General features: G+C 39.9%; 1 protein-coding gene across 1 annotated transcript; it reads left to right on the forward strand.

The window, feature by feature from the left end:
* Positions 1–11,094: 11,094 nt before the first annotated feature.
* LOC308076948 (kelch domain-containing protein 3-like) lies at positions 11,095–12,069 on the forward strand (the record flags this gene model as incomplete). Its single annotated transcript, XM_080417468.1, has 1 exon — positions 11,095–12,069. The coding sequence occupies one exon, from the start codon at positions 11,095–11,097 to the stop codon at positions 12,067–12,069; it is 975 nt and encodes a 324-aa protein (XP_080273594.1).
* Between the last annotated feature and the right edge of the window lie 3,057 nt (positions 12,070–15,126).

Below are 15,126 nucleotides of genomic sequence, written 5' to 3' on the forward strand. Positions count from 1 at the left end.
CAGAGCAATAACTTTTTTATTAAGGTGCCGAGTACAAATTACAGGACTGTAATTTGTACTCTGCACCTTGATAAAAAGCAATACATTTATCCAAGTTGCTCCTGTGCCTCCTTCTTACAATCTAAAAGGATATTTAAATACAGTAATAACAAAACAAGTAGAAATAAAATGTTATATTTTTAAAGACGGGGTGCCGTGATTTTCAGTGATTCCCCCCCCCCCTAAAACATAATCATCAGGTATTATGGTTATACTAGGAGGAAGATTTTTTTTCAAAAAAGTGTACAGAAATTGTTAAAATTCTGTTTTTATGTGGACACGCCTCCAGTTCATTAAGTATACCTGGTTCTCACCTTAGCACCTCCTCCACCACCTTAGCACCACCCACCTGTCCTAGTCCCTCCTCCTCCTCATGCCCACACCTGTTGTGTTATGATAATGAGGGGGAGGGTATGTTTTTACTATGTCACTAAAGCGCTGTTTCTCTATTGGCACGTTTGACCCTCAAGGTTTCAGCCTCCAGGTAGAAACTCAAAATAGTCAAAGAAGACATAAAACACCATAAAAACACTTAATGAAGTTCTATCAACCTCATAGACACATGAAAAACAGAAAAAGTTCAAAACCATGGCACCACCTCTTTAAAAAGAGAGTACTGTGCAGAAGAATTTCCTTTTTTTTAAATAGACAAATAACTCACTTTTATAATAATATATTAGTTTTGGTACACATAAAATGTCATTTTTTGGTAATTGGTCTCCCTACTTTAATATTGACAGACAGCCTATAATATATACATATATTATATGTATAGACTACCTGGGTTTTCATTTTCCTTTTCAATTTCTGCCTATAATTAATCTGTTTAAGTGCTCATTTCAAAACTGGATAAATGTATTGATGAAATATTTGCTTCACTGTCTGTGAATAACCAGTACAAACCTGGTGCAATTATAATAATTAATTGATACAAGTGATAACAAAGTCAGATGCTGTCCCTTTTGAAGAAGCCTTTTGAAGATTTCCACTATTTTCGATTTTGGGGGCAATTCAATTAACTAATTTTGTTGTAAAATATTTGTATACAACAATCCATAAAAAAATTTAATAGACTAGGCCTATTACAATTATATATTAAAAAAAAGCATGGTTGTGCTTTGTTCTACCTTAGGGTATCTCAAAAACCAAAGCCTGTAAGAGATTTGTTCCTATACTATTGATTGATTGAATACTTTATTAGACAGAAATGCAAACTGCAATACTGTTATACACTTGGTCTAAAAGGATTGACGCAAAAAAAAGTCCTAGTGGACTTGTTTCCATTGAGGTCCTATGTATTCAATTCATCAACATAACATAAAAGTAACACAAAATATAAAGCACTATAGTACAGAGTGGGAAAGTGGGGGGGGATAACTTACCTTATAGTTTCTGTGTGAGGAAAGCTTTACTGAAGACTTCAAGAGCAAAACACAAGGTACCTGTATGTTCAGAAAGACCGTTTATATGTACGGCCTACGACTACGCCCCTTTACAATGCACACACCCCCAATCATATTTCTTCCAGTAATAAATACGTTCCTAAAGTGCTTTAGGACGATTACATACATTTTTTTTTTGCAGTGACGCCATCACATGAATGATGAATGTCCAGTGGTGGAAAATAACTAAGCACATTGTACTTTTACTCCACTATAATTATTTGACAACTTTAGTTACTGCATTGTGAAACATACATCAACCACTGACCTACAAGCTCACAACGCGTTGCAAAGAAGCTTGTAGATCTGCTATTTTCAAAGGATTTTTATACATTTTGAAATAGGATATTTTGCATAATGAATACTTTTACTTTTAGTACTTAAAGGGATTTATAATTTGATGACCGGTAGGCAGTGGTTCCGGTAGGAGACACAAAGGAGACTCTTTGTGTCCTACCAGAACCACTGCCGTTCATCACATTTTTGGCTTAGGAATGCAACAAAAAAATATCCATGAATTCAAGTCTCCATGGGGTGACTAATCGATAGAAAAAAGGTCATTTTGGGGGTGTACTATCCCTTAAGTATATTTCGATGCCAATACTTTTGTACCTTTACTCAAGTAAATGTTTAATTCCGGACTTTTACTTATAACAGAGTACTTCTATATGGCGGTATTGATACTTTTACGTAAGTAAATCATGTGTAGTACTTCTTCCATCACTGCATCTCAAAAGGCACCACTGAGATTCGAACTCAGGATCTCCTGTTTACTAGACAGGCGCTTTAACCATCTAAGCCATGGCGCCAGTGCCACATGAAGGAGATTGTATGATGATTTCTCGGCATCCACACATTATAGGTTTTTACTTCTAAATGTGTGCGTTGTGTAAAAAGTAGATATGGGAAAAGAAAATCTAATTTCAAATTTAAAGTGCTTACCACATGGCCACGGATGTTAGAATTATGTACGGGCCCTCAGAAGTACCCGTGTTTTCCGTTTTGATCAATAAAAAATATTTTAATCCGATTGGTGGCCATTTTCTCCGTATGCTTTCAACCGATCCTACTGGTTGGGAGGTGTATTGCACTCTGATGCATTATAACTATAAATGAGAAAATGGCCACCAATCGGATTAAAATGCTTTTTATTGAACAATACGGAAGATACAGGTATTTTTGAGGACACGTATATTATTTTAACATCCGTGGCCATAGGGTAAGCACTTTATATTTGAGATTTGAACGTTTATGTAGATGTACGGGTTAAAAAGGGAGAAAGTTCAAACACCAGGTTGAAGTTCATCCATGACGGTCGTGACAGACGACCGTGGTGTTATCCATGGCTAACGCCCCCCACCCCCACCCCCACCCCAAACCCACAAACACAATCATACACTTTCACTGGAAACAAAGCTTACAGTGTTTGTTATTAACTGTTCCACAGAGAAGTAACAGACTCTGACTGCATTACAATGATCAAAAACAGAGTCAACAGTAACAAAATAATTATTAGGAATTTTGGGAGTTCGATGCCAAATCTAGGTCGACGTGGTCGAAATCCAGGAGACCCCTGCAGGATCCAGGAGTGTTGGCAGCCCTGAGTGTGTGTGTGTGTGTGTGTGTGTGTGTGTGTGTGTGTGTGTGTGTGTGTGTGTGTGTGTGTGTGTGTGTGTGTGTGTGTGTGTGTGTGTGTGTGTGTGTGTGTGTGTGTGTGTGTGTGTGTGTGTGTGTGTGTGTGTGTGTGTGTGTGTGAGTGTGTGTGTGTGTGTGTGTGTGTGTGTGTGTGTGTGTGTGTGTGTGTGTGTGTGTGTGTGTGTGTGTGTGTGTGTGTGTGTGTGGTGCGCGTGCGTGCGTGTGTGTGTGTCTCACAGTAAATTCGCATTTCAACATTCCACTTGGCAAACATTTGTTTTTGATTATAACATTTTTCTTTTTAATGTAATTAATCAGCCAGAACAGGCTAGTGTTAGGTTAAGGTTATAGGTCAAGGAGCCTAATTCCCTGAATGTAGGCTACCATATACAGGAACTTTATGTAGTTATATATTGCAGGGAAGGAGGTGTGCTTTGGCCAGTATTCAAAATCTGAATTAGGGTTTAGCTTAAGATTTAGGTTAAGGTTAGGGTTAGGGGTTAAGGGTGGGGGTGTTGGGGTTGGGGTTATGGTTTATTTTAACCACATGAACCCTAGCGTCCCTATTCTGGGGGCAAACATTCGGCAAAAATAGCGGATCTACAAGCTCCTAAAATCCTGGTTAGTGCATTATTTTCTCAAATTTACTAGGGTTAGGGCGAGGGTCACTGACCTGGAAGTGAGTTTGCAAACTCACCATCAAATTCGCTACATTGTTTTACAGTTTAATATTCCAAGCAAAATGTGTCTTATGGATTAAACAATGTGAAATCAATATGATATATTATATAAAAAACATGGCAATATTTAAACATAATTTTACAGTTAAATGTACAGTTATGACCCAAACAAAGCTTAATAAAACAGTTAACACTTTAAATCTACATGGTTTTGGTATCGAGGGGGAACACGTTCTACCATAGACACAAAAGTACCTTGAGAGAATAAGTTCCTTGAGAGAATGTCATGTCACTTGAAGAACCACTGATGCTGTCACCTGTCACATATTTTTGTCCTTGAGTCAAGCAAGCTATGTATACTATGTACAGTAGGCCTAAGTGAGTCAAATAAATAAAGGAAAGGAATTCTGTCTGTTTTCTTGTCCCTGCGACATACTAGCGTCATGTCCAGGGGGTGTACGTGTACATCAAGCTGCCTCGCTAAGGAAACAGGAGATAGGCTCCTGCCCTATGGGCCTTAGGGCTCTGCAAGGCTTACTTATGTACAGTAGGCCTAAAGTGAGTCAAATAAATAAAGGAAAGGACATTCTGTCTGTTCTTGTTCTCATTATACCACGTATACCTGCCCCACTTAGGCTTATTCAGGCTTATCATTCAGTTGAATTTAGAACACTGCATGAAGCCAAAATAATTATGTTTTTGTATACTGTCTCTTTTGGCTGTAGCCAACTACAGTATTTAGTTGGCTACAGCCAACTATATAGGTCTCTCATTTGCTTTTTTAACTTCAGTATCAGCATACTTATTTTTCTCTATTGCTTTTGACTGATGGAACATTTGGTTGTCCTCTCTCCTAAGCTTTCACTTGGTGAGAGAACTCTGGTGAGTCAAGAGGTCACAGTTCATATCAATCTATTCCCTTTGTTGCCACTGTAGCTCCATCTGATCTGAAGGGCTATCCAGTTGAGGGAACTCCAAAAACTAGGGGTAGGGACAAGGGGAAGATTGGGATTGGGACATTTCGAGATAAGTAGCCTATTCCTACCCTAATAATTCTGCGTTCACACTAGCACGGACAAAAGCTACAAAACGACCAAGCATGGTCAGCTACATTCATTGATGCTGAGTCGTTGTTAAAAGTACAAGCCACACTGCGTAAATGAAAGGGGTAGTGTTACATAGCACAGGGATCTGGTTAACGGCAAGAGTGAGTTGTTCTTCCTTATGGAACAGAGCAGGAATTGTGGAGAGAGAGAAGGGGAGTGGAAATAGTTAAATAACATATTGATTGATGTTTCACTGCGTCATTGGAACACAGAAAAAAAGTTGAAGCCAGCTCAACTTTTTGACATCCGTCATGCAGTGATACACGTGTCAGGCTGCAGGCATCAGTTTGTATGTCGCTGACTTCCATTGCAAATTACTTGCAGGTTAGCCTGTTGCTTTGTCGCCACTTGTGTAAACGCAGAATCAGTCATTAGCCTATTTTGATCAAGTATCTCATAATTTTTTGAAAGCCTCCTAATATTTTGAGGATTTGAGATACAAAGTCATAATTCTGATATACTATGTAATTATCTTGAGATACCAAGTCATTCCGAGAGCATCTCATGGGATGTTTTTTTTAATGTTTCATCACATTGAAGGTCTATTTATCCAATGTCACCTGACCTCAGTGAAAACCATTCCAGCCTGTTCTAGACCAGTGGAGTCAGAGGTTAACCAGTTTTTCAGGCTGAGACGCAGTTATTATTATTTTACTGTCAAAGCGCAAAGAACTACTTGACCGAAACGTCTCAGCCTGCTTATAACTTGGCCATGACTGGCACCATTAAAAAGGACCTTCAAGTACCTACTCTAACTAGCTAATAATGGAAAGGCAAAAAATGAGGGTCGAGCCGTGCTGTGCCAGGCCATATGCAATGGAAAGGGACCAATAATAGCTTGTTGGTGGACTGTCTGTCCACTGACCATGGTCTCTTCCAAATAAAAGACCACTGGGCAGAGGGTGCTCAAGAGTCGGTGTGGTGTCTGGCCAGTATCGTACATATTGTAATATGTTAGTATAATTCTGATTACATTTGTATGATGTATAATATATAACAGCCTCCTCTCCAATTTAACTAACTTTACCGCTGTCTTCAATACCCTAGGTGTTACATTATTACTTTGTTGGTTAAAACTAAATGTTTTTTTGTTAAAAGGTTAAAGCTCTATATTGTGATAGTAATCATAGTGTTCAGTAACAGGGTTCTCCCTGTCTCTCCAGCTAGTAAACAGAAAAATATGTTCAGTTGGGCCAATTTAATCCAATCAGGAGAGAGAGAGAGCCCATTTACTGTATCAGCTCCTGTTCCAATTTTAACTGCTATCTTTTCTAAAGTACAGGCTAAACTGTTGCAGCCGTCTTTGTCCTTTGTTCAGGGTTGACTGCAGGTGCGGTGGTCTCAAAAACATAAAGGAAAACTGGCAGAAAAAGACTTCCTCTCTACATTTTAAGAAAGACTGCTTAGACAGAGACTAAGAAAATAGTTTTTATTTTCTTTTAACATGCTCATAAAGTGCTCTGTGCTTCAAGTGAGCACAGAGCATTGCACCCTTCACTTTGAGCTCAGAGCACTTCATAAGCATGTTAAAATAAAATAAAAACAATTTTCTTAGTCTCTGTCAAAGGAAACTGCAAGCCTTTAGACAGAGAAAATGTTTTCCCCATCACTTCTATATTTCACTTTTTCTTTTTCCTATCCTCACATGTATGAGTTCTCTCTCCTGGTTGTGTATCAACCTGAAACTATTTTTTTCCTTAAGAGCTCGAGAGGATGCAGGAAGAGTGGGCACCTGAGAAGTCTGGGCTCCTATATAAAATGTTAAAAAGTAGCCTACAGCAGTTGTTCTCAACCTTTTCAGGCTGTGACCCCCCAAAATAATCACATTTGAACTGGAGAGACCCAAAATAATCATAATTGACTTTTAGTTTGACTCGGTTCCACAGATAAATATTGTGAACGCCTCGCACACAATTTTAGATCAGCTATTTTCACAATTTTTGCCTCTGTCTCATATTATTTGATAATTTAGCCAATGTTTGACCAGTTTTTGTAGTATAGTTTGCTGATTACTTTTGATGTAGTAATGGTCTTTTTTCTTCTTTTTCTTTTTGAGGTATTAAAAAGGTTTTGAAGCAATTTGTAGCAATTATTGAAATATTAGGGCTTAAATGTCATATGTTCAAGCATGTTCAAATCATGGCTACTTTACATGACCATTTTTCAAAGCATACATTTATTTTATTAAAAAAAGAAGAAAAATCTTCCGGTTACAAAAAATGAAAACTTGAATTCCGAAAAGGAGTTATTTTTTGGGGGTTTGTAGCCACAACTTTCATACATAAGTAATTGTGTTAGTAAATGTTTTAATCAATTTGAGTATCTGATTATTTTATGTATAACCACGTGACACCAACAGTCACGGACGTTTTCCTGCCGTAAAACTAAACGTTTCACCGAGATCGGTGACCTATAAAATACTGTGACTCCAGGACTGTGCATGCATGTAAGCACAACAAACACAACTGTCTGGCAATGAACAGTGGTGTAAGTACATTTACTCAAGTACTGTACTTAAGTAAAAAAGGTAGGTATTTTTTTTACTTTACTGGAGTATTTCCAATTTTCAGTTATTTTACATCTACTCCACTACATCTCAGAGTCAAATATTGTACTTTTTACTCCACTACAATTACTTGAAAACTTTCGTGGTACTTTGTGGATTTCATTATTACAAGACATACATTAACCACTTCAGCCCTATATATATTTCGGCCATTTGAAAATAGCTGATTTACAAGCTCGCAATGTGCATTGTGAGCTTGTAGATCTGCTATTTTCAAAAGATTTTCATTTATACATTTGAAAACTTGTGAAATGGGACATTCTGCATAATGAGTACTTTCTACTTTTGGTTCTTAAAGTATATTTTAATAACAATACTTTTGCACCTTTACTCAAGTACATTTTGAATCAGGACTTTTACTTGTAACGGGGTATTTCTACATTGCGGTATTGATAATTTTACTTAAGTAAACCATGTGAGTATTTTTTCCACCACTGATAAATATCCATATTTACGGGGCCAGAGCTCAGTTCTGGACCTGTTTTATTATTCGCTTTATTCTGTCACTTCTGCCACTTTTCGCAGTTCTGGCTGAACCGTGCTGTCGCTTTTTACGAAACTCTGCCATATGGTAGATGGTCATGAAAAACTATCAATAAATAATTCTCACAATCTTTCGTCCAAAGGTGGCGCTATAGCACTCAATTGAAAATGGCAACTTTGAACAGGTACAACTCATGCCCTGTTTGACCTAGAGCCATGAAACTTGGATACACATATGCGTCTCCTCATGCTGAACAACTTTCACCCTCTGACTTTTGACCTCTGACCTTTAGATCTCCCACCATTTAGAATTATATGAAAAACAGTCATTGGCTCCTAACTTCTGCATTTTTTCACTTAGAAAAAATCCGCTCCCATCGTTATGTCGGCAGAGGTCCAAAGTTCATGTGTAAAGACTTTCGTGCAGATTACTCAAAAATCCCAGGAGGATATAGATTTTAACTATTGCAGTTTTATGAAAATTATTCATCTGCCCCTAACACATACATGCAGACTCACATTTCTTTGAAACTTTGCGGTAATGTTGAGGGTCATTCCAAATATCACTGAAACCAATCTTACTCCAATTGGTCAAAGGGGGGCGCTATAGCAATTTTTTGAACATGCAAACTTTAAACAGGCAAAAGTCATGCCTCGTTTGGCCGAAAGTCGTGAAACTTGCTTACACTTGCTTGACTCATGAGGAACACATCTATTGCTTTGACCAGTAAGCTCCGCCCTTAGATTGTCCGCAATTTTGAGCAGTTTGAAAAACACTTAAACCCAGGATTTTTCAGCTATTGGCGTGAAACTGTAATATCTCTGTGAGCTCCTTTTTCACATGCTCTTGTCTGTTGGTCCAATGGCTTCTCGCCTAAACGTGCGCCTCACAACCTGAAGGCCGCCAGTTCAAGCCTCGCTTGATGCGGACTTCATTACAGTTGCATTGCACACAACATGATTGTGTCAATTAATTCATGTGTAGTTGTTATGTTAAAGATAACTTGAAATGCTTATATGAGAGTATGTTTTTTCAATGTATGACATACTTCATTCTGAAAATAGCCGATCTACAATCTCAAAACTTTTCAGAGAGCAAAGTGTTCCTGAGGAGACGTACAATTTCTCCATTGGGTAATGGCTTGTGAACGAGTGATCTTAGTGTTAGTGAAACAAGGGCTTGGTTCATGACAGAAGGCAAGAGTTTATGATCTTCAACAGACAACATCAACCTGGACAAAGCTATAGCACTATAGGTAATGTTGCAGCCTGTCAGTCCGAAGGTTGAGAGTTCGATTCCTATTAATGGCAATAGGTTGAGATGTCCAATCAATCCATTCTGTTTCCATCTCTCTCTCTCTCTTCAAACTATTCCGTTTCCATGTCTCTCTCTCTATTCCGTCTCTCCCTCTCAGTCTATTCCGTCTCTCTCTCTCTCTCAGTCTATTCCGTCTCTCTCTCTCTCAGTCTATTCCGTCTCTCTCTCTCTCTCAGTGTATTCCGTCTCTCTCTCTCTCTCTCTCTCTCTCTCTCTCTCTCTCTCTCTCTCTCTCAGTCTATTCCGTCTCTCTCTCTCTCTCTCTCTCTCTCTCTCTGTCTCTCTCTCTTCAATCTATTCCGTTTCCATGTCTCTCTTTCTCTCTCTCTCTCTCTCTCTCTCTCTCTCTCTCTCTCTCTCTCTCTTCAATCTATTCCGTTTCCATGTCTCTCTCTCTCTCTTTCTCTTCAATCTATTCCGTTTCCATGTCTCTCTTTCTCTTCAATCTATTCCGTTTCCATGTCTCTCTCTCTCTGTCTCTCTTCAATCTATTCCGTTTCCATGTCTCTCTCTCTCTTCAATCTATTCCGTTTCCATGTCTCTCTCTCTCTCTTCAATTTATTCCGTTTCCATGTCTCTCTCTCTCTTCAATCTATTCCGTTTCCATGTCTCTCTCTCTCTCTCTCTTCAATCTATTCCGTTTCCATCTCTCTCTCTTCAATCTATTCCGTTTCCATCTCTCTCTCTCTCTTCAATCTATTCCGTTTCCATCTCTCTCTCTCTCTCTCTCTCTCTCTCTCTCTCTCTCTCTCTCTCTCTCTCTCTCTCTCTCTCTCTCTCTCAGTCTATTCCGTCTCTCTCTCTCAGTCTATTCCGTCTCTCTCTCTCTCTCAGACTATTCCGTCTGTCTCTCTCTCTCTCTCTCTCTCTCTCTCTCTCTCTCTCTCTCTCTCTCTCTCTCTCTCTCTCTCCAGTTTCCATGTCTGTCTGTCTCTCTCACCCTTCATCTTCAATCTATTCCATTTCCATGTCTCTCTTTCTCTCTCTCTCTCTCTCTCTCTCTCTCTCTCTCGCTCTCTCTCTCTCTCTCTCTCGCTCTCTCTCTGTCTTCAATCTATTCCGTTTCCATGTCTCGCTCTCTCTCTCCAGTTTCCATGTCTGTCTGTCTGTCTCTCTCTCTCTCTCCAGTTTCCATGTCTCTCTCTCTCTCTCTCTCTCTCTCTCTCTCTCTCTCTCTCTCTCTCTCTCATATTCACTGGCCCCGTATTATCGCTGCTTGCAGCTATATTCACTTTTGTTTTTCCTGAACTCGGAGTAGCTTTTGTTCCTGAGTTTGATGGCATTCAAAATGTCACCCTTCATCCAAGGTTCTGTGCTTGCTTTGACCCTCACCACCTTTGTGGGTGCGATGTTATCAAGTACACACAAAAAAGCTTTTTTGAAACAGGACCAGGACTCCTCCGCAGAGATACAGCTAAGTTTAAACCTGGTATTACGACACCATCACAACGTGCCAAAATAAAATGTATTCGACCAAATCAACTGTAGATTTAATTGACTAAAAGTACTGGACTAAAAGTAAATCATTTCAAATGCAATTGTACTCTAAACATTACTTGTCAACACCGTTGCCTGCCTGGACTGGGGTTGCTATGGTGATTGATTTGCCTTATTAGGGAGATCAACAGGCATCTGCTTCTTTGATTGGCCCGAACCAAATTTTTCGACTTTGTGGATTGGCCAGACCTCGTGTGACATTTGTGAGGCTGTACCAATATAAAGGCAGCCCACAACAACAGCGTTCCATTCTTTCGCAGAGCCTGTGTTGACAGTTCCACTTTTCCATCGATGCCGGTCTTGTTGTGAGAACATGTTTTCCTGGACGATGCGTCTGAAAGGACCAGCGGGAGACCGCTGTGCTGCTGTGACAGTGGAACACAAAGTGTACTACTTTGGAAGGGACAGGAACAGAGATCATCTTGATGTGCGGGTTTTCAACACTGTGTCTTTGCGCTGGTTGCCCCGAGTGACAGCAGGAAGAAGAGACGGTCCCCTGGTGGTTCCCTTAGCAGTACAGGGCCACACTGCTGTGCTTATAGAAGATATTGTCTACATCTATGGGGGCTCCAGCTATATAGAGCCCCGGGAAAATAGAAAGAATAAATTTAACGTTTATGCATTTGACGTCAACACCCACAGATGGTTCAAGCCCAAGGTTTCCGGAACTGTTCCAGAGCCGAGGTACGACCACTCAGCCTGCGTCTTGCGGAAGGTCATGTATGTCTACGGAGGAGTCACCCAGCTGACTACACAGACTATTCCTAACATGTACAAATTGGACACCACCACAATGGTCTGGTCTTTGATTAACACCAGAGGCCAGGAACATCCACAGAGTTTCTCTGCCACCATCATTGGGACAAAGATGTTTGTATTTGGGGGACAAGACCGCTGCGATTACATCAGAGTGTTTGACACAAAGACCAACTGCTGGCTGAAAAAAACTCGCCAAGAAATACACCAGGGTCATTCAACCTTTGCCTACAATGGAGAGCTGTACACATTTGTTGGCTACGATTACCATGCAAGGAAGATCTTAAATAACCTGTGGAAATTCAATCCAAATAACTACTCCTGGAAGAAGGTTGTACACAAGGGTTTAATGTGTCCAATGAGTACTATGTGCTGTTGCGTGGTCGGAGATCGTGTCATCTTCTTTGGGGGACGCGAAGATAACTACCTGTATATCTTAGAATTCAGGTATAGTCTTAAGATGTTATGCAAACTGGCAGTTATTCAGTACGGTCTGCAGCAGGAGGGACTCCCACACAACATCAGGTGGGAACTGGCAAATATGTAAAAAAGACCACCGACGTAAAACAGAAAAGAAAACTCACCACTAATATCGACATAAATCACCAAATAATGTATTAAATAATTAAATAAATAAAGCAAAAAATGTATCAAATGGGTAACGTGTGGCCTATAGTTCCAATCAAACTGGGGGTCCTTGATGTAAACACTTGCCTGCCATTGACTGAGATTTCTGTCAATTCACTTTTTTAAAATTACGCTAGAGGGCGTTCTTCTGCAACCTATGAATGATTCCTTGACTCTGAGTGAAGGAATGGACGGACGAATGTGACGTCATCCCAAAAAGATTCACTTCCGTCCACTCCCATGTTATGAAATGTAGAAAAAACATAGACTGTATAGATGGACAAAGCCACACCTCTGCTTTCTACAGACCGAAAATGAAGCATATTGTTTGGCTGTGTGCAATCCGCCATCTTTAATATATACAATCAAGCACGTCGGCGATCAAACGCTATTGCTTGAGACCAGACATGTGACCAAAGCGGGGGCGGGTCAACCAGACATGTGACCAGGGAACCGGAAAACAATCCCCAAAGAATGCTATTGGTTGGGTAGATTGTCAATCAAATCATCCCGCCCCTCCTGGAGCATAGCCTACTTTATCGTCAATTTTAGAATAAATGGGACCATAATTTAGCAAAAGGCATATCATGATGATTGAAAGGAGACTTTAAACTAGCGACTGGAATTATATAGTATTTATGACAATTTGTATTAAGGTAAGAAAATCTAGTCTAAAGTTCGTCAAAAACCCATCCGCTTACAATGAGAGAATATTCCTTCTGACACCTGCAGGCAACCTACAGGCCATTCATATGAACTGTCTCTCTTCCGTATCGGCCTCCTTGTAAATATGTCAGGCTGGCCCCTTGAGAAAAACACATCTAGCTCGGATTTCTTCTTTCTTTTGTGAAAAACAAGCCATATTCAATGGCCGATTACAACAGAACAGACTATCGCGGTAAAATTGTTTTTGTTCCGGTGGCTAGACGAGCCCCCTCCGCGCCCACAAAGTGGCTTCCATGGCTCTTTGTGGATCGTCAAAATAACGTAAGAAACGCTGGCAGAGGTGGATGAATTAATTAATTAATACCTGCCAGTGATTGTGTTAAAAAGATTGCGAATCAATCAAAAAGTTAAGAAAAGAGAAAGAAAAGGAAACATTTTCGGGCATGTATTTTGTTCATGAGTTGTATATCCACACAGTAGACAGAACACCACTATTGGGCGATGATGAAGCGACGAGTAAATGTTTTCACAGTGAACATCAAAGCTTCTTTTATGTTTGACACATTTTTACAACATTTACTTTGGTCTTGTAAGTAAATTATATTTTGATGCCACACAATTTTGAATACAGGCCATTTACTTGTAAAAAGAGATCATTATTATTTATTACGGGGCCAGAGCTCAGCTCTGGACCTGTTTTAATATTGCCTTTATTTTAGTTCTTCTGTTTCTGCCACTTTTCGCAGTTCTGGGTGAACCGTGCTGTCGCTTTTTACGAAACTCGGCCATATGGTCATGAAAAACGATCAAGAAATAATTCTCACAATCTTTTGTCAAAAGGTGGCGCTATAGCACTCAATTGAAAATGCCAACTTTGAACAGGTACAACTCATGCCCTGTTTGACCTAGAGCCATGAAACTTGGATACACATATGCGTCTCCTCATGCTGAACAACTTTCACCCTCTGACTTTTGACCTCTGACCTTTATATCTCCCACCATTTTGAATTATATGAAAAACAGTCATTGGCTCCTAACTTCTGCATTTTTTCACTTATGGAAAATCCGCTACTAACGTTTTGTCGGCAGAGGTCCAAAGTTCATGTGTAAAGACTTTCGTGCAAATTACTCCAAAATCCCAGGAGGAGATAGATTTTAACTATTGCAGTTTTATGAAAATTATTCATCTGCCCCTAACACATACTAACCTGACACCGTCAAATGGAAGAAGCTTGCGACACACATTTGTTTCACAGCCTACTTCCCATCTGAGACTTCGGTCGCAGAATCGATGACAGACAGTTTTTCTTTTTTTCAAGCTACTAGGCAGCTGATTGGATGATCCCGCCCCTAGCAGCCGCTGATTGGTTCGAACACGCAGTGTTCGGGCATGCTTACTCCCTGCGCAATCCCAGATCTCCCTGAAATCAAATGCAAATGAGATTTCCGGAGGGAGGGGGTTTACCAGGCTAAACACATACATGCAGACTCACATTTCTTTGAAACTTTGCAGAAAGGTTGAGGGTCATTCCAAATATCACTGAAACCAATCTTACTCCAATTGGCCAAAGGGGGGGCGCTATAGCAATTTTTTGAAAATGCAAACTTTAAACCTATTATTATATTAGCTCTCTCTCGCTCTCTCTCTATTCCGTCTCTCTCTCTCTCGCTCTCTCTCTATTCCGTCTCTCTCTCTCTCTATTCCCTCTCTCTCTATTCCGTCTCTCTCTCTCTCTATTCCGTCTCTCTCTCTCTCTCTCTCTCTCTCTCTCTCTCTCTCTCTCTCTCTCTTTCTCTCTCTCTCTCTCTCTCTCCATTCACTGGCCCCGTATTATTGCTGCTTGCAGCTATATTTAGATTTGTTTTTCTTGTCTTAAGACGATGTAGCGATTTCCGGAGTCACCGTATTCGATAGGTCACCAATTTGCGTATAGCGCTCGACCTGAACGCTGCCGTACATGGAGCGTTCTGTAGTGACAGGAGATGTGGGTAGCAGGCAGCGTTGCCATGTCAGCTTATTATAAGCGACTTTGGGCTTATTTTTCTGCAAAGTTGCTTGTAAATGTTGGTAGTTGCGGGTTGCGATTTTTTTGGCTTGTTTCTAAAGTGTAGTTGCTTATTTGGGCTTGTTTCTAAAGTGTCATTGATTATTTGGGCTTGTTTCTAAAGTGTAGTTGCTTATTTGGGCTTGTTGTTAGAACTTTACCTTAGTTATTTGGGCTTGTTTTTAAAGTGTTGCTTATTTAGGCTTGTTTCTAAAGTGTAGTTGCTTATTTAAGGCTTGCTTCGAAACATTTTATTATTTAAACCA

Source organism: Gymnoscopelus braueri (assembly GCF_963280865.1).
Source record: "Gymnoscopelus braueri genome assembly, chromosome: 21".
Classification (NCBI taxonomy): domain Eukaryota; kingdom Metazoa; phylum Chordata; class Actinopteri; order Myctophiformes; family Myctophidae; genus Gymnoscopelus; species Gymnoscopelus braueri.